The sequence below is a fragment of the Rattus norvegicus genome, chromosome 5, assembly GCF_021556685.1.
Source record: "Rattus norvegicus strain SHRSP/BbbUtx chromosome 5, alternate assembly SHRSP_T2T, whole genome shotgun sequence".
Lineage (NCBI taxonomy): Eukaryota > Metazoa > Chordata > Mammalia > Rodentia > Muridae > Rattus > Rattus norvegicus.
Genome location: NC_141538.1, coordinates 81,843,427 through 81,861,503, shown reverse-complemented (window position 1 = coordinate 81,861,503; position 18,077 = coordinate 81,843,427). Strand labels below are relative to the sequence as shown.

The following is an 18,077-nucleotide window of genomic DNA, read 5'->3' as shown; positions in this document are numbered from 1 at the left end:
AGCTTGGTTCTGAGCTCTGGGGCCTCCTCTGCCCCCTCTAGACAAGAGGTCCAGGTCCAAGCTGGAGTATTCCTTTGTAGGAGGCTTTTTATACATATGTGTCTTTCGCTACACAGGAGAGGAAACAAAGACACAAAGGAGAGAGAAAGGCCCATGTCCTCAGAGCAGCTCTGGAGTCATGTTTCCTGTTGCTTCTTCCGGTCTTATTTCTGTTAGAGAGGCCTTGTGAGCTTACTACCATCCTACCCAAGACTCTGGCCTGGTTCGTGTCTCTTCCAATCATTTCACTACATCTAAATATGCCATTAAAAGTGCAGGAGGTGGAAAGGGAAACGAAGGAACTGACCAAAGGTCACACAGGCAGGTAGCCACCCCTCTGAGCTGCCACCACAGGACCAGGAAAAGCACAACCTTTACAGCCAATCAGGCTTCAGTTAGACTCTGTCTCTGCTACTTGCTGCCTCAGGATCTCACCCAAGTCACCAGACTTGCTTCACTGTCCTCTTTTGGAAACTGAGGGTAGATGCCAAGAACCCCAGAAGCATGTGGCCCCGCAGAGGAAGCAGCCCTCCCCAGGGAAGCAGTGCCTATGCCCTCCGCCCTCCCGGAGTAGCCGGCAGGTGGTGGCAGGAAAGAAGTATCAGTTGGAGTGACCTTGCACCTCCCAGGCCTCCTGACCCAGACACCCATGAAGGCTGGAGACCAGGAATACACAGAGACCAGGAATACACAGAGAATGAGAATAACACAGGCCTTTTATTTGCCCCCAGCACTTGTTTCTGTGTGGCCGGAGGGCACTATGCTTTCCCAGATCTCTTGGGCACCCAGGGTGGGTGCCAGATTTCTGCAGCATCCCCTCCAAGGTCATGTCAGTCTAGAAGGCCCAGCTGCCGCCACTGGTTCCTGGGACCAGCAAATGCCCTGAAACTGTAAGACGGTGATCACACCTCCAGGTGGCCTTCACAAGGCCTTGGGTAAGACATTGCACTTGTAAGTTAAGAAAACTGACAGGGTGAGGGCTCTCCTATTACCGTTCATGTGCCAAGCATCCAACTACTGTTTAAATAAATAAAACTCAATGGGGAAAGGTCTGAGCTGTGAGGCCCAACAGCCCCCCAGGTTGGACCCTGAGCCCAGGCCTGGGCCTCCTGTCCCAACCCCAGCCAGTTCTCAAAGGAACTTGGTCAGCGTAAAGACTCCATTATCTCCAAAGCAGGGAGCCACAGCTCCCGATCTGGCTCCTCCAGGGCCCTGACCTGCCAGGGCCCTTGGTCCCCTCGTACCAGGACGTTAAGGACCCGATGCAGCTGGTCCTCCTACTTCCTGTAGTGGCCTGGGTCTCTCTCGGCCCAGGCCTCGAATTCAAATGTCCATCTGTCTGTCCGGAGACACAGCCTCTGGGGGCTTACTTGTCCCCTCCGTCACAGGGAAGGGAGGCGGGTGGGCAGGGAGCCCGCTCCGCTTGGTGTGAACGCTGAGCTGGATACTGGTGGTCCCTAGAGTGGGGGACTCATCTTCTTCTGGTTAATGAGGTCCAGGTAGAGGTCAGAGCGGAGGAAGCGAGGGTAAGAGTCCTTTTCCATGAGCCCGAAGATACGTTTTTGTGCCAGGTCAAAGCAGCCTCGGGTGATGCTCTGCAGGTTCTCCTTAGTGTGTTCTCGTGTGTACGAGTCCAGGTTTACCTGTGGAGTCACAGAGGGACATGGTCAGGGCTGGCTGACTGGAGGCCACATACCCAGGAGGCACTCCAGCCTCTTCTGTATCACATGACATTACAAGGGGCCACGAGACCTGGAATAGTCAACTGCTGCTGGTGATGCCACTCCTGGGGTCAGGCTGCTGAGGTTCACAGGCTAACTGCCTTGAGATAGCGCCCCCCCCCCCCCCGACACTGCCCCTCTGCTGCCTTTCTGTATATGGGTTAGAAGGAGCTTTTGCTGAGAGCTGCGAGCCCTAGGCCTGCGAGCCCTAGGCCTGCGCGCCCACACAGTGGAGACTCAACGGGAATGAGCTTTGCTGATCAGACTCTCGAAGACCCTCTTCATCTTGTGTGTGGCTGCGTGTGTGTCTGTGTATGTGCACACACAGGTGCACATGTATGTGGAGGCTAGAAGACAGCCTCGACAGTTATTTCCTTAGATGCCATCCACATTACCTGAAGACAGGATCTCTCACTGACCTGGGCCTCACCAGTGAAGCTAGACTAGCTGGTGGTGAGCCTGAGGGAATCCTCCTGTTTGCCTCCTCAGAGGGGATTACAAGCATGCACCTCAAAAAACTTGGCCTGTTTGTTACATGGGTTCTGGGGACCCAGCTTGGGCCTTTATGCTTGCAAAGCAAGCCCTTGACCTCAAGTGAGCTATTGCCCCAGCACAGGCTCTCTTTCATTTCCAAAATAAGAATAACATCTGGAGTTGAGAATGCCATTTGAAGTTTTAAACACAGGAGCTCCTAAAGAACTCAGCATGTGCCAGGCGCACAGTAGTGCCTAACTAGGCCATTTTTGTCATGGAACCAATATTCTGTTCACTGGGCCACCTGGCAGGCTAGAGGCTGTAAGAGTCGTTGGGGTGGCCTCTTCCCTTCCTGAGCTGCTGGCTGCCTCCTTGCAGCAGAAAGGTTCCTGGGCCGGGGGAATCTTACCTCCTTGCAAGCCTGGATCGCGATGAACTCAGCAAAGATCTTCTTGGCTTTGGCTGCCATCTTGGACTGCGATTTGACCTTCTTGAAATCCTCACAAGCCAGCCAAAACTCCAGGTTCTCCTCACTGAACTCTGTGCGAAGAAAGGCCTGGAACACTTCTAAGCCATCTGTGAGGGGGAGACCAGGCCGGAGTGAGAGGCAGTCTGCCTTGCGTGCCCTTAGCACCCCACCATGCACCTCCTCCAAGAGCCTTGAGAGGGGACATGCTGGGAATGGAACAAGAGTTTCTCCCACCCACAGAGCAATAGAGAGATGAATACAGTCCTAGCCTTGTGAATGTCTTGTTGGGGCCTTGGTCTGGCTTTCCCCCCTATCTACACCCCAGTGTCATCCTCTGTAAAATAAAGATTATCAATCCCATCTCCTGGAGCCCTGCAAGGATCCAAGGGGACCTTACCCCGGAGGAGACAGCCACACTTGGCCCAGTGTGAGCCCTCAGTACACAGAAATGTTTGGCCTTATTCTGAGAATATGGTCTGAGCACACAAGTCCCAACGGCCTTTGGTAGGCAGGGCTGGCTCCCACAGGCAGGGAGGGGCTGGCAGGAGCCAACCCAAAGGCTAAACTAAGGACCTTAGAGTGCCCTGCCGGAACGGCAACTACCTGGGACTAGGAGACAGTCAAGGTACTTCTGGCGAACACTCTCTAGGTTGAGTTACAGGAAGACGGGTGGGGTGGTAAGAAGGAAAGGGGGAGGCAGAGTGGCTGACCCCTACTCACATTTATGAAGCAGCAGCTTTTCCAGGGACTCGCTCCACTTGAGGGCTTCCTCGGAGGTAGGCCTGAAGGTGAGGGAAAGAATGCATAAGGACCAGAACCTGGTTGGCTAACTCTACTTCTAACTCCCACCACTGCCGCCTGGCCGCCTCCCCGGGACAGCAGCTTCTAGAAGGAGTTGCATGCTGGACACCAGGTTCCCCCAAACAACAGCTTCCACCACCTTGTAGCAGGATCCAGTAGACAAAGCCCCTTCCCTACCACCACTACCTGCTCCTACTCTTTCAAGCCAGAGTTCCCCAAAGTCCCAGGATGCACAGGGTACCTACTTGAAGGACTTGGTTGTCTTGTCTGCCTTGCCGGCTGGCTGGGCCCCAGGAGATTCATTCCGCCGCCTGAAGATGGCCAGCTTATTCTTCATATCCTTGGCTCTGGAAGCAGAGAAGAGGGTTGATCAGCTTAGTCCACAACAACCCCTGCAAACTTGGGGCGCAGGAGGCCGTGGGCTGGAGCGAGGGGCACCTACTCCTTCATGGTGTGCCGCCTCTGTAGGTTGCCATTGCGCGTGAGGTACATGCCTCGGAGCATCTCTGAGGAGTGCCCCCACCTTGAGACTTGGGATGGTGTGAACTGAGCGGTCTCTGGCTCCTGCCTCCCACCGGGTTCCTAGGCTTCGAGGTAAATGTGCACCGCAGAGAGCCGGAGCCCCTGCGCGCGCTCACTCTGTCTCTGGAATCCTGGCCAGGATGACTGGACTTGAGGCACAAACCCGGCTGGGACTTAGACAGGCGGAGCCAGGAAATGGGAGGGATCGGGGTGGGGGGGGGGGGGGAGCAGAGAAAAACAGCCCTGCTGGCCAACCCTGAGAGGCAGCGTGAAAGGGGCATGTGTTTGCAGAGGACAGCCCCTGGGGCCAGCCCCCGGCAGAAAGCCAGACCCAGTTATTTGTGACCCACCTCCCTTGTTACCGTGGCAACGGAGGGGGGGCGCAAGTCAGCAAATTGCTGGGCAGGAAAGAGGGAGGGAAGGAGGCTCTGCCCACCGGGGTGGCAGGACTGGCTATTTTTAGCCAAAAACCATTTTTAGCAAGGCTGCTCCTCCCAGAGGCAGATTTTAGCCTTCAGGAAGCTGCTGGTGAAAAAAGGGTTAAGGGCCCCTTGTTCTACTTCACACCCCAGTCTGTGATCCCTGGCCAGCCCCTGTGAGCTTCTCTCTGCTAACAGACAGGGCAAGTCTTAGTAGTTCTAAGCTTGAATAACCTAAAGTGTGAATGCTCTAAACTTGCGGGGTGGTGGTGGTGGGGTGTTGTGGATCGTTGGACAGTTTACTTAATTTCTACATATTTAGTTTCGTGATTGAATAATCTTTTTTTTTTTCATTTTTGGTCTCCGTAATTCTGAGATGTAAAATGCTGACTGAACTCAAAGATCCAAAAAGAGAATTCATCATCCAAATCGCAAAGCCAAGTAAACTTAATTAAACGTTCTAGCTTGTGCATGTTTCTCCTTCTGAAGCTACTCAAGCCTAAATGCTCCAGTCAGTACCTCCGAGATGGTGTGTGGCGCTATACCTGGTAGAGGCTGGCAGCTCAGCTCTGGAGACTGAGTCAAACTTAAGCTCCCACGTCTGCTGTGTTCAGCCCCTTAACCAATCTGGAGGTCAAATTTCCTGCTTGTCTAACTAGGATGATACGCCTGCTACTTGGGAGTCCAGGGCTCTGGGGTGAGGCAGGTATGCAGTGCCAGGCACAAAGGTGCTGGGACCTTAGAAGCTGCAGTCACACCTGTCCTGGGGTTTAGGGGCAGCAGCCTAGAGATGGGGCCTGACCCTCTGCAATAGGTTCTAAGCCAAGGAATCCAGAGACCAGTAGCTCTCTGTGTCAGGATAGGAGCCCCAAGGCAGAGTAGTCTCCCATTTGGGCTCCCATTCCTTTGCTATGGAGGCTGGACAAGTGAACTCACCTCTTCATAAGTCTGTTTTCTTTTGAAAATGAGGATGTGGCACATGAAAAGGGTATGAAAAGGAAGACTAGTGGTAAAGTTTACATTGGATCACCTACACAAAGCATATAGAACCCCCCGGTACAATGAACACTGGCTACTGTGTCCCTATCAGATACTAAGTCTTGTCTAAGCTTTTAGGAATGTGAACTCCAGTCATTCAAAAGACGATGCCTACTATTAGAGGCAGCTACAGAGCATGGGTCTGAGGCAGCTGCAGAACTCTGGACACCCACCCTCCACAGCCACCTAATGCTTTCCCAGGTACTCTCCGTCTGGCTGTCCCTCTGGCATTGTGTGGATACCTCCTTCCAGTTCCCACCCACCCAGACTGCAGCTAAATGGGGAGTGTCGTGCAGAGGATTGCTGCCTGTGTACTTCACTACCTCAGGCTGCAGTCTGAGAGAAGCCCAGCCTGTGGTGTTGCTGCTAAAAACAGGAGAGGGCACAGAAGCCGGAGAAAATGAGTTCATAGACCAGCGTGCTCCAGCCCAGGTCTGTGCTAGGGAAGAGGGTCACTAAAGGCACCATGCCCAGGGAAGACGCCTGACTTCTTCCCCCAGTTCCAATTCCTTCTTATCTGTGAGTGCTACTGAACCTGGAGGCAAAAAATGGCCTCCCTCTGGGGGGAATGTGTTTGTGCTGTGGGGCATGCCCCAAAGAATTCTCTCTGTAGCTCTGCTCCTCTGGAGCCTCAAGACTGAAGGTTTGAGGAAACCTAATGAGAGCACTGCCTATCCCTCACAACCCAGAGACCTTGTTAACTGGCACCAGAAATAAACCTTCACAAGGGTCGGGAGCCTGGGCTGGCCTGGTATAGTGTAGCTAGGCCAGCAGCGCCCCCTCCTGGCCATGCATGAGGCCGCTAGTTTTCAGGAAGTCCAGAAAACTTGTCAGTTCAGCTCTTTGTATGCCAAGGACTTTTCTACATCACTACTTGGCTCAGAGGCTAGGCTGGGCCAGGGTTACTTAGTTCCTGCCTAGTTCTAAGAAAGTAAATTCTCAAGATACTGATGATTTATCCTGAGTCTTCAATATTTCACTGCTCCTTAGTATCTGTCTGGGGGTGTGGGTGGGGATGGGGTGCAACCCTTACTTCTCCCAAGTCTGGGAAAGAAGAGAAGGATGCCAGGAAACAATCAGGATCTTCCCAACCTACATGTTTTTGCTCTTTCTCTTCCGGGAGGCTTCAACGTCATCTGCGAGGTCAGTCCCACTCATCTGCAGAGAAAACAGAGATACAATGTTGTCTGGGTACCCAGAGGCTGCCACCCAAGCCCAGGACACAGGGCTCCAGCAGCCTGCAAGCAGCCCCGGTGAATCCCAGAGCTCCATCCATGGCAGAGCTCCCAGATCAAGCAGTAAGCTTCTTCCTGGCTTGTGGGGAGAAGCAGAGGGACAGTTTTCACAGGGAACAGAGTATTGCTTCAGATGTCCTGGCTGGCAGGTGAGCAGAAATCCAGACTTCTGGTGTGTAGTTTGGCCTGTCACTGCCCCTTTCTGATTCTCCATTCCTCGGTTTCCACAACCAAACCCTGATGGATAGCCCAGGACTCCGGGTCTAAGGAGACTGAGAGCATCCTCTTGCCTTAAAGTATTCCAGGGCTCCCTAGTGCTCTTGGGACAGCATCTAAACTCCCCCCACACCAGAGTATCTGTCATAGGGCCTGGCACAACCAGGTGCTACATGGATGGTTAATCTCCAGACTAGCACCTGTTCTAGAAGCCCCCTCCTCCAACCCAGCCCAGTAGCGTTTTTGCTGATGTCCTTGTCGACAATCCTGACTCTCCTCCTTAAGGTAAGACATAGATTAAGACACCTCTGCCAAGCAACTCCAATGCCTCCAACCCCAGGAAGTCTTTCCCGCCCTTTTTATCTCTTTTAAAGTCCCCACCACACCCAAAATGACTCGTCACAACCCTCCTCTGCTTGGCCCTAAGTTTTCCATAGGAAGCCTCAAACAGACTGGTCACCTTCAAATGGTCAGCATGGTAGGAGCACACATTTGTCAGATAAATACATCAGAGAAGATGCAGCCTGGGACACTGCATCTAGGAGTCCTCACTGCTGGATCCAGGGCTTCTAGGTTCATCCCTGTGTCCCACTACAACCTGCAGAGTCTATAGCCCCAGTTCCCTGACTTTGCCTGGACAGTACCTCCTGCTGAGAGGCCCTCTCTCTCTTGTGTCCTCCATCGCCTCCTAGCCTTATACCCCTTCATCTAGCTTCTGTCTCATTAATCCTTCTAGAAAGTCCATAGAGGTTCCTCACTTGCCCGGAAGAACACTGACCGAATCCGCCCATTACATTGACAGAATCCGCCCATGTAAATCAAGAGGCTGTCCACCAGAGGGCGCAGCACTCAAGTGCCAAAATGGCACAAGGTTAATGTTTCCGAGGAAAGACTCAGGAAAGACTGCCTCCTTCCTGAAATAGTTGACGCACCAGATCCGAGGAACTTGTGTGTGTACGTGCACCCAGGGGTACACCACGTGTGGGGCCAAGCCTCAGCACATGTGCTGCTTCTACCAACTTGGAAGACTTTTTTTTGTTGTTGTTTTGGTGACAGTGGATGCCCAGGATCGGTCAAGTGCCAAAACGGGCAGGATGAAGTGTGGATCCCCAGTCACGGGCAGTCTTGGCACCCAAGGCGCCCTCAACAGTTCACCGTTGTGCCTGTCCCACAGAGACACACACAGGCTGCAGTGCTCGGAGCCCCCACCCGTGGGAAAGGACCCACAGAGCTGGGTTTCCTCCCATTCTAACCTCAGCTTCCGCACTTTATCAGCCCCACACAATGGGCCTGGGGACCACTCCCGCCAGCCGCCACCCCCAGTCTCTACACTGCTGGGAAATGGGCTCTTCCTTCCACCACTGGGCGTGGGGTGGGGTCATCTTCAGGAGGGACCAGTCCTAGTAGGAAGCTCTGACCCCGGGTCTCAGCTTTCAGGCAAATTGGAAACCTCAGCAAAGGGGGAAGGGGGCTGCAACCAGGAAGACCAAAAACTGACCCAGAAGGCAGGATCCTCCTGGACCCTAGCGCTTCTTCAATATCCCGACTGGCTGCAGCCTTGGGTCTTTGGAGGTGCCAGCATGGCCCCCAAGATCCTCTTCCTTCAGCTGCAACAAGGCCATCCAGGGCCCTGCTGGCAAAAGGAGGGGTACCTTCTTCTACCAGTCCCTACCCCTCCTCGGTGTTTCTGACCTACTGAATGCTGAAATGAGCCTGGAGTCACTGGCCCTCCCTGAACCCGAGCAGGGATCCCCAGGGCCTGCCTGGCCTCACCCTGCCACCTCCGGGACTGAGAGCTCACAGTCTCCCGGAATAATAACTATAATTCTTATTGTCATTACCACTATAATTAGAGCCATGATTAAGAGTGTAGCTTCTAAACAGCCTGGATTTGAATCCTAGCTCAATCCCATATTAGCTAATTGACCTTATGTGTTCCCTCTGCTTGCCGCATCTGCTCCCTTCATTGGTAAAATGAGGGCTAGAGCTGGACCCCGCCTCACAGGGCTGCTGTGAGTGAACAAAAGCAAAGGGGCTGATGATAAGGGGGGTGGGGGGGTGGCTGTCAATATCCATCAGCTATTTCCAGGAGCGTGCACCAGGCACTGCGCTCAAGTCTGTAGACATCGATGATCTCATCCAATCCCCAAACACCATTTGCTACTGTTTTTCCTGGCTGGCAGCTGGGGAAACTGAGGCTTAGAGTGGTATAACTTGCCAGGGCTCTTTGAGCTAGCAAGATGCAGAGAATTTGATGTCTAGCATCAAAGGCCAATGGAGTTTGAGGGCTCCTCTATTAGCATGACCCCACCTTGTTTCCCCTCTTGGTCCTGGTCTGACTCCTGGGTCATGTAGCCATGTGTGGCTGCCAAACTGGGTCCTGTATGACCATGTGGCAATGGCAGTCTGTTCACTAAACCTATCTAGGCATAGGGTATTGGAATGTAGGGAATACCTTTAGGATTTTTTTTTTTAAATAGAAGCCTAGAAAAGTATCATCCCACCCTGGAGACCATGGGATTTTAGAGTCCTTTTATCTGATCTTTTGTGACCTTGGTCGGGACAACCATGGCAACCCTGCAATGGGGCAGAGTGCCATCATTTGAGTTTTCCTCGATGTCAAAGAAGGCCAGACAAGGCTGAAGTATCTAAGTCCTAGGCTCACTCACAGTTTTACCTAGTGAGACACCTCTAGAGAACATCCACTGAGCTGGGCCTCCAGGGTTCTGGCAGCAGGGGGCGCCATAAGTCATGTTGGCTCCACACTGGGGCCAAGCCCAGTAAAAGCTCCATGGGAAAGCCTCGTGGTTCCCTGACTCTCTGGACCTGTGAAGGCACCAAGTCCAAGCGTTAAGTTATGTGTGGTTCTAAGATGTGAGTCACAGAATTCTCTGCTCAGGGCACATGGGCAGGATGTCAGCGTGGGGCAAAGAGCACAATGTGACTGCCACCCTGTAGCAGGTAGCCCGTGCTCTGCCTGACCTTCCTGGCTCTCACATCATTACAAGATCACTGTGCAGTGCTCCGGGCTCTTAGACTCTCTGATCTAGAGTTCTATATCCCGGAAAACTTCCCAGTCCCGTTTGATAAAGAGGAGCTGGTGCTCCTAGAAGCGACTTGACCGAGTTCGGGGAGGAGGCAGAGCTGGGACTGGAATGGGTCTACTTGTCTCCACAGCTGATGACTTCACCCTCTCTTCTTCACATCGGGAGCCAGGCACAAACCGGGAGGGTATAAGTCGCGGGGAGCACACACTCCCCTCTCCCTCTGTCAGGCTCTTATCAGTTTGGGACCTGAGGGATAACCCGGGGCCGAGCCACGTGACTCATTGAAGACTTTTAGCCCCTCCCACTGAGAAGAGCACCAGCAGCGGGGCGGGGTAGCTTTGGCCTCTTGCACTTGAAAGGCTGAGACAGGAGAACAGTCAAGGGTTCAAGGTCAGATACACAATGGGTTCTGAAATCCTACTTCAGAAAAATTAGCAATGCTGTGGGGTTATGAAGGTCAGAACAGCGCTCCACCTCCATGTCCATCATCTCAGCAACGTGATAACTGTTCATGGCGGAAACTAAGTGGCAGATCCCGCCTTAAGTCCCTGCATCAGGCTACCTGAGCCTCCCAGCGATGCCCTGGAGTAGTTACCATGACCACTCCAGTGAGGACACAGGCTCAGAGAAGGCAAGGGCTAGCCCAAGGGGCATTTGAGTCTGGGTTTCACGTCTCCTTGCCCTGCTGGGTTTCTGACTGTAGCTGGAGGCTAGAGAGGGAAAGGATGATGAACTTCCTGCGGAGTGGAAGCCACGTGTGTTCTAGAATGGCCCAAACACACTAGGAACAGCCCCTGGGGGCCCTGATAGCCTAAGTTACTCAAGCCTGAGAAATGAAGTATCAAAGAGGAAGTGACAGTGGGGACCAGACAGTGAGCAGCACAGAGCTGAGGCAGGAGGGACCTGGTACAGACCTAGATTCCCAGGTGTGGCATCTGTGGAACTGGGGTCACCCGAATGGAGGGCCAAGTTGGAACGCATGCATGGATGTGTGTTAACTTCCCTGCATATAAATATTTGTGTTGGAGCAAGGATGGTGAAAGAAACAGAAACAAGAAAGGGTGGGGTTAAGCGGGACGAAGGCTGTGGAGGCCTAACGTAGGTGGTTGGGCCCTTGGTCCTCAGCCGCACTGGAGAGAAGGGCAGCTAGGCCTGACCTTTGTGACTGTAGCAGCTGTCTCGGGGACTGGCCTAAGGTGGTAATGGTGGCAATCAAACTTAGGCAGGTATCATAATCCTCAGAGCACTTGTTCTAACTGCAGGGTCTGGGTACTAGCGCTGGAAATTCTGGTTCCAGAGAGCTGGGCTGGGGAGGAGAAGTGACAAGGTGTAAGTTCCCAACCCCTGGGAACTTACAGATGAGGAAACAGAGCTACCCACAAGCCCTGGGGGTGTATAGCCCCAGAGTAGTTCAAGGCCTTTTCGGCCTGACCAACTTCCTGTAGAAAATTGTCTTTCAAGATGCCAGGTCTGTAGTATTTGTCAGAGGTTACAAAGCTGCAAAGTGAGCTGTAATCTATTAGTGATGTCTGCCCTGGGTTTGGCTAGGGAGTGGCAGTAACTATGTTGCCTGCCTATGTTCTATACTTTGCTCTTGCCTTATCCTCCATTTATCCTAAATGTACTTTACTTTCCGGGTTCCACCGTGGGCATCTTTTTCTAGGTTTTCTGTTCAGTCCCAGGGTCTGGTCTCTCCTAAACTTTTGGATCTCTGAGCCTCACACAGTTGTCATAACAACGCTCTAGCATCACAGATGCTCTTCAGTGTAAAGGAGCAGAAGCAGGGCTCCCTGAGGGCTTCTTCCAAAGCGTGCTGTCAGTCATGTCCAGTTCATCCCCACCCACTTGGGACACGGAGTGCTATTAAGCCCTACTTTTCAGGGAAGGAAAGCAAGTCTCAGAGGTGCTGGTGACTCACTCAAGGCCACACAATAGGTAAGGGATAGAACTTAGGCTCAGACTGCCTGCCGGACTTAAAGGCCACGGTGTGGTTTGTTCTGCTAGGCTAAGTCCCCAGCCCACACAGAAAGCCCTTTCTTTCCTCCCTAGCTGAGATCAGCCCCGCTGCTCCCGCAGCCCCTGCCATGGTACAGAACACAGGGCCTGGCACAAAGCAGAAAACCCATAAACATCGGTTTGCATGTTTATAAACATGTGTGCAAGGCAAACAGCAGAGTCCTTATGAGCTCTAGTCTTGGAGTCAGACGCTAATTCTGCTTCAGACAACTTGTAAACGGTGTGATCTGGGTCAAGTTATAGAGCTTCTCTGGGACTCAGATTTCTTATCTGTGAAATGGGCCCAAAATACTCTCTAGAGCCCAGAGTTGCTGGCAGATTAATGTGTTGATAGAAATTGATAGAAATATGCCGGTTTTGTTGTTAGCTAATAGATTTATAGACTGGCCAGGCCTGGATCAGATCTAAATTGTAATATGGGGGTGGGGGAGAGTGTATGTGTGGAGATTAGAGGATAAACCTGGGCCGGGTGCCAGGCCTTGCCTTCTACCCTATTAAGATAGGGTTGTTCTTTCACTGTTTGTTACTTCTGATTCCTATGAGTTTCTGGTGATTCTCACACCTCTGCCCCCACACCTTGCCTTAAGAATATTCAGATTGTGGAGCTGCATTACCTTATCCAGCTCTATGTGGACTCCGGGAAATCAAACTCAGGCCTTCACACTTGCCAGGCAAGTGCTCTGCCCACTAAGCCATCTCCTCAGCCCTGCAAGGCTTTGCTTTTCCAGATGCTATCTCGAGACTTTTTAAGTCAAAATGCACGATGTTCTGAACTCAACCAAACCTTCTCTGCCTTCGGCAGGGACCATAGGACAATGGAGCTGGGAGAATACAACGTCTGAGGGTGTGGGTTCTCCTTGACACCCAGAGGCCTCAGTTTTGTCTTCTATCAAATGGGCAGGCAGAAGGTTCACTGGGAAGTCTCTCAAGGAGCAAGGGTGGAGCGGGGTTGTGATTCCTGTGGCCACTATAACTGCCCTCTGAATCTTACAGACTTGCCCTCCAACCATTCCCTGGCCCCAGCCCCACCCCGTTCTTCTTACCTTCCTGTGCCCAGTGAAGAACAGGGAAAGGTGGTGCATGGAGCCTCCATTACGACCCAGTTCTTTTTTGAGGGTGCGGGGAGAAGGGATGGCCCAGGTGGATGTGGTGCCCTCACCATCAGAGCAGTGTAGGGTGGTGTCAGAGGCAAAGCAGGGCCCACGGGCCTCCTGCAGCAGGCTGCCCTCGCTGTGCGTCCGGCGCCGCAGCGAGTTCTGCACACGCAACGAGAGGCCACCCTCGGCGCCCTGGCCAGTCTCAATCAGGCTGCTGCGCTTGGCCTCATTACGATCCCCATAGTTGTCGTCGCTGGTGTCGTCCTCCTCATCTTCCTCCCCTTCCTCCCCCTCCTCTCCCTCTTCTGCATCCTCATCCTCACCAGAGCTGCCTCCATGGGCTCCGTCCTGCTGGCTGTAGGCACTATCCAGGCGGACCTCGGGGATCACAAAATTAGGTCTGGAGGCTGAAGGTTCACCTGCAGTGGCCGCTGGTAGCTCCCCGGGGCTGATAGTCTGCTCAGCAAGGGCCTTCTCTGATAGGGAGCCCTGGCTGGGAGGTGACTCCTGAGAGGGTAGAACATTCTGATCGGAGGCAGAGGATTCTGGGATAGCAGGGGGCTCTTGACTGAGCAGAGGGTCCTGGCTTGTAGATTCTTGACCAGCAGGAAGTCCCTGGCAAGATGGGACTTCTGTGGTTGGAGAGGATCCCTGGCCTGGTGGGGAGTCCTTGCTTGTTGAGGTTTCTGGGCTTTGAGGGGGGTTTTGGCAGGTTGCTATGTCTTCACTGGATGGTGACTCTGGGCCAGGAGCTGCTTCTTGGCCTGAAAAGGATTCCTTCCTGGGTGGGAGGTCTTGTCCTGCAGGAAGCTCCTGGCTGGGAGAGGGGTCTTTGCTGGGTGGGAGTTCTTGTCCTGGAGGCAGCTCCTGGCTGGGAGAGGGGTCTTTGCTGGGTGGGAGTTCTTGTCCTGGAGGCAGCTCCTGGCTGGGAGAGGGGTCTTTGCTGGGTGGGAGTTCTTGTCCTGGAGGCAGCTCCTGGCTGGGAGAGGGGTCTTTGCTGGGTGTGCGTTCCTCAGCACCTGGCCCCTTCCCCTCGACCAGGGGCATCTCCTTCTCATCTGCCTCTGTCTCAAACATCTGCAGCAAAAGAGGAAGGAAGGCTCAGAGAAATAATACTGGAGATATCTGCTGGTCTGTGGGGACCACACCAGCCCAGACTCCCTCTCTCTGCATGGGAAGTCCTCATCTGTCTCTATGTGTAAAGGACACCAGGAAGCCTCTCTCTGCCTTCGTGAACCAGAACTAAACCCAAGCCACCACGCTGGAACTGTCGGCATGTGGAACAGTCTTGAATCTCCCCAGAGGGTCACCCCACCAGAACCGACAATTAAAACAAGAACCGAAGCGAATCAGACAAACAAGAATTTGCTCTAAATGTTGAGCGTATATTTGAAACCAGTCAACTGAGTGAAAACCAGAGCTTTCAAAGGTTGCTCAACATCTGGAATGATCGGGTATCACAGGCACTTGGAACCTCACTGAGGGGTTACCCACCTAGTGTGAGAACCTCAGGAAAAAAAGAATGAATGAATGAATGAATGAATGAATGAATGAATGATGAAAAAAGCAAAAACAGCATTATTTCCTACCTTTTACCAATGGAAAGAGCCTTGGGGATTCTTACTGGGTTCTGACAGAATTCATTTGCAAAGAAAGACGCTGTCCTCTAACAGCAGTGTGAGATGTTGTTGTCTCAGAGGAAGCAGTGTCCAGAGAACATAGAGAAAGTCACAAGTGACCATCCCCAGTGCTCCATGCATATATAGGAGGAAGCAGGCCTTAGGCCTGGGTGAGGCTTGGCTGTACTCAAGGGCTTGGAATGTAGCCACTAGATCTACTTAGAGCCCAGTTTTCATTTTTCAAACAGCTATGTCCTCACAAAACTAATGAAACCAGAAACCACCTAGGCATATACCCTGAGACACTTTAGCACATGGGAAAGTATTCTCGGTGCACACTGGTACAGAGCCCAAACACAAGGTACCCCAGTGGATGAGCTCTGACTTCTGCTGTAGAAATCACGGTGGTCATCTGATGGACAAGGGAACTCAGCCCCAAGAGCAACGAGCTAACCACCCTCATTACTGTCCACTTTCCCGGAGACAAAAAGGCCGAGCCTGAAGGTGATGAAGCTCCAGGTAGGCCGCTCCACTTGGGAGTACAGTGAGTCGTCCGTGATTCCAGACAGCTTCTGGGTGCTGCACACACAGGACAGAGGTCACAGGGATCAACAGAGCGGATGTGAAAGTACACCGGGAAGAGCCCCCGTCTAGGTGCATGAAAATGAAAATGTCCGTTTCCGGCAGAGGAAACGGAAGCAGCCAAGGACTATGACCTGGCCCCAGTCCGAGGAGACACCACAAGGACGTAGTTCCTAGGCCAAAGATGGGCACCAGTAACTCCATATAACTTCCATTCCTGGAGACTCCTGGAGCCAACCAGGAGGTGGCTACTTAGGGACCCCTCAGAACCTAAAGCATCAATCATCCTAAATCCCCACAGCTTAGACAAGTGGTTCTCAACCTGTGGATCTCGACCCCCTAGGGGTCAAAAGACCCTTTTACGGGGGTTGCCTAGGAGCATTACAAAACACATATTTCCAGTCCGCTGAGGAACTGAGACACCTCTCCTGTATCTGTCTCTGGGCAGCCGCCCACAGCTGGAACTGTATTACAGCCTAGGAGTGTGGTGATGGCCTGTGTCGTGTGTGTTCATGATGGCTCTAGAGGGAAACTCTGAACCCAGAGCATCCCTACAGAGCTGTAGACGCAAACACCCAGGATTTAAGTTTGCCTCCTGCTCCAGATTGTGAAGAAACTCAGGGCCTGAGCTTCGGCCTCTCCAGGCTGTTCCCAAGTGGAAGGGGAGATCATCCAGGAACAGACAGGAGTCCGGCATGCTAAGCAGTGAGCCTCAATGGCTGGTCAAAGTTAACCATGAACAGTTTGGAGGCTAGGCTGGAACCAGGGCGCCAAATCTGGCTCCCTTCTTTGTAAATCTGCTTCTGATCTTAACCTGAGTACCATCACCAAATCCTGGCCTGAGTACAAAATCCATCACCAAATCCTGGCCTGAGTACCAAACCCATCACCTGTCTGCAAGGCAGTATCTGCATCAGAAAGCCAATTTTCTTGCAGTAAGGTCATGGTACCCCACATTTAGACACACACACACACACACACACACACACACACACACACACACCCTTCTGCCACAACCAGACCTCCATCTGCCTCTTATTGTCCTGGGAAAAGATGGAGGGAAACAGCTGCTGGGTGCCCTCAGGGCCCAGCACAGAATGACACTAACAAAGGATTCAAGTGACTTTCCCCTTTCCTGGGGGCCTTGGGGAAGGGCCTAGACCTGTCCCACAGGTGCCAATTGGCAGAGCCGGGCCCTATCCCCTTGGGGGGAAGTGTAGCAACAAGCCCCAAACCAGAAATGCAAGTCAGCCTGCCTCTGTCAACTCAGCCCTAGTCTGGGGCCAAACCAAACAAAACCAGGAGGGGAAGTGCTGCTGCAGAAGGGGTGCCTGTCCCCAGAGGGCCCTACCCTGAGGATCATCCAGGAAGTCACCAGAGCTGAAGGACTTTCAGACAGCCAGGTGGTTATGCGCTCCAATGCTCCCTTCAGACTCTGGCTTTGGTACACTGTGGCCCACCTTTTAGCTATGCTACTTAATCTCTCCTTTTCTCTAGCTGAGCCTATGGAGGCCACACAGGTCTCACAGGGATGCCCCCCCCCATCCCTAGCCCAGGAGACACACTGATACAATGGCCACTTATTAGGGGTCTCGCTCTAGAGATGGGGGCAGAGGCCTGAGACCATGAGACAATTACCTAAGAAAGCTGAGACTCATGCAAGATTAGCACCATGTCTCCTGTCCCAGGTATCTCATATGCTGGGGGAGGGAGCAGGTTGTGAGTATGCCTGGAGCCCATCTACAAAAGTCAATGCTTTGCAGACAGGGCCTAAAACTCCTCATTCTATGCCAAGCCCCCAGGCTGGATCTCTGTGTACTGTGACCACTGTGGGCAGGTTTGGTCAGGCCAGTGCTCCTGGGAGAGCTAGTTGGGGTGGTAGCGGCTTGAGGGCATACTCTAGAGAAGCTTCCAAGAAACCTGAGAACCCCAGAAATCTGGAATGGCAGGAGGGGATACAGAGATGGCAAAAGGGAGAGAGGTGCGAGGATAAATGGCAGGATAGATCGTACTGAGAATGGCATGGGTGTAGGTGTCTATGTAGAACCAGCTCTGGTTGATGCTGGGAGGGCCTGGGGGAAGGATACATCTATTCATTTATTCACAGGCACTGGAGGGCCACAGGGAACAAGGACATAGACCTCCAGGAAGAAATAAAACAGAAGCTAGACAAGCAATGTGTTGAGCGCTCTAGTAAAGGAAGTACGAGTAGTGAGGAACCACATAATTTGGAAAGTGCTGCTATAGGATGGGGTGATAAGAATCCACCAGGGTGCTCCGGGGAGGCTAGCCTGCTCTGACAGGGCATTAGATCCCAAGCATAACAGGGGGTTGCTGCCCCACCTCCCCGAATGTCAGTATCCCTCCAGGTCTGTATCCCTCCATGTATCAATTCTTTGGCGAGGCTGGAGCAGGGTTAATTCTGTCCTTGTCTCGCCTGCTAGCAGCCACAGGAAATGAGCCAGGCCCTCTAAATGGAGCCATTGCCCATTGCCTAATCAAATCCTCTCCCAAATGCAATCCAGAGCTTGGATCAGGCTGGGGAAGGGTGGTATCGACGATGCCCAGAAGCTCCTGCTCACACCAGCTGTGGTTGCTGACCTCAGACACCCACCGGCTCCCTAGGGGAAGGACCCTGCTCAGTCCCATACAGCTGCTGACTGCGGAGCCATCCCCGTTGACCCCACAGGCAACCTGGGGTTCTCATGCCGATGATTCAGCGAGGCCCTCAGATGTCAGGCACAGCCTATGCCCTCAGAAACCACTTCCTGTTCTGGGAGTG

The 18,077-nt window shown here is 53.0% G+C and overlaps 1 protein-coding gene across 16 annotated transcripts in view; it reads right to left on the bottom strand.

Moving 5' to 3' along the window:
- Positions 1 to 737: 737 nt before the first annotated feature.
- The window catches only part of Rgs3 (regulator of G-protein signaling 3), a 139,669-nt gene continuing 122,329 nt past the window's right edge, over positions 738 to 18,077 (bottom strand). For 14 of the 16 annotated variants that reach the window (XM_087550850.1, XM_087550852.1, NM_001429681.1 and 11 more), the window contains 6 exon segments: positions 13,041 to 14,171; positions 6,580 to 6,641; positions 3,750 to 3,851; positions 3,424 to 3,485; positions 2,644 to 2,810; positions 738 to 1,682 (listed from right to left, as the gene is read on the bottom strand). In XM_087550850.1, coding sequence (XP_087406976.1) covers positions 1,497 to 1,682; positions 2,644 to 2,810; positions 3,424 to 3,485; positions 3,750 to 3,851; positions 6,580 to 6,641; positions 13,041 to 14,171 — 1,710 coding nt within the window. In that variant the 3' untranslated portion in view covers positions 738 to 1,496. 16 annotated transcript variants of the gene reach the window in all.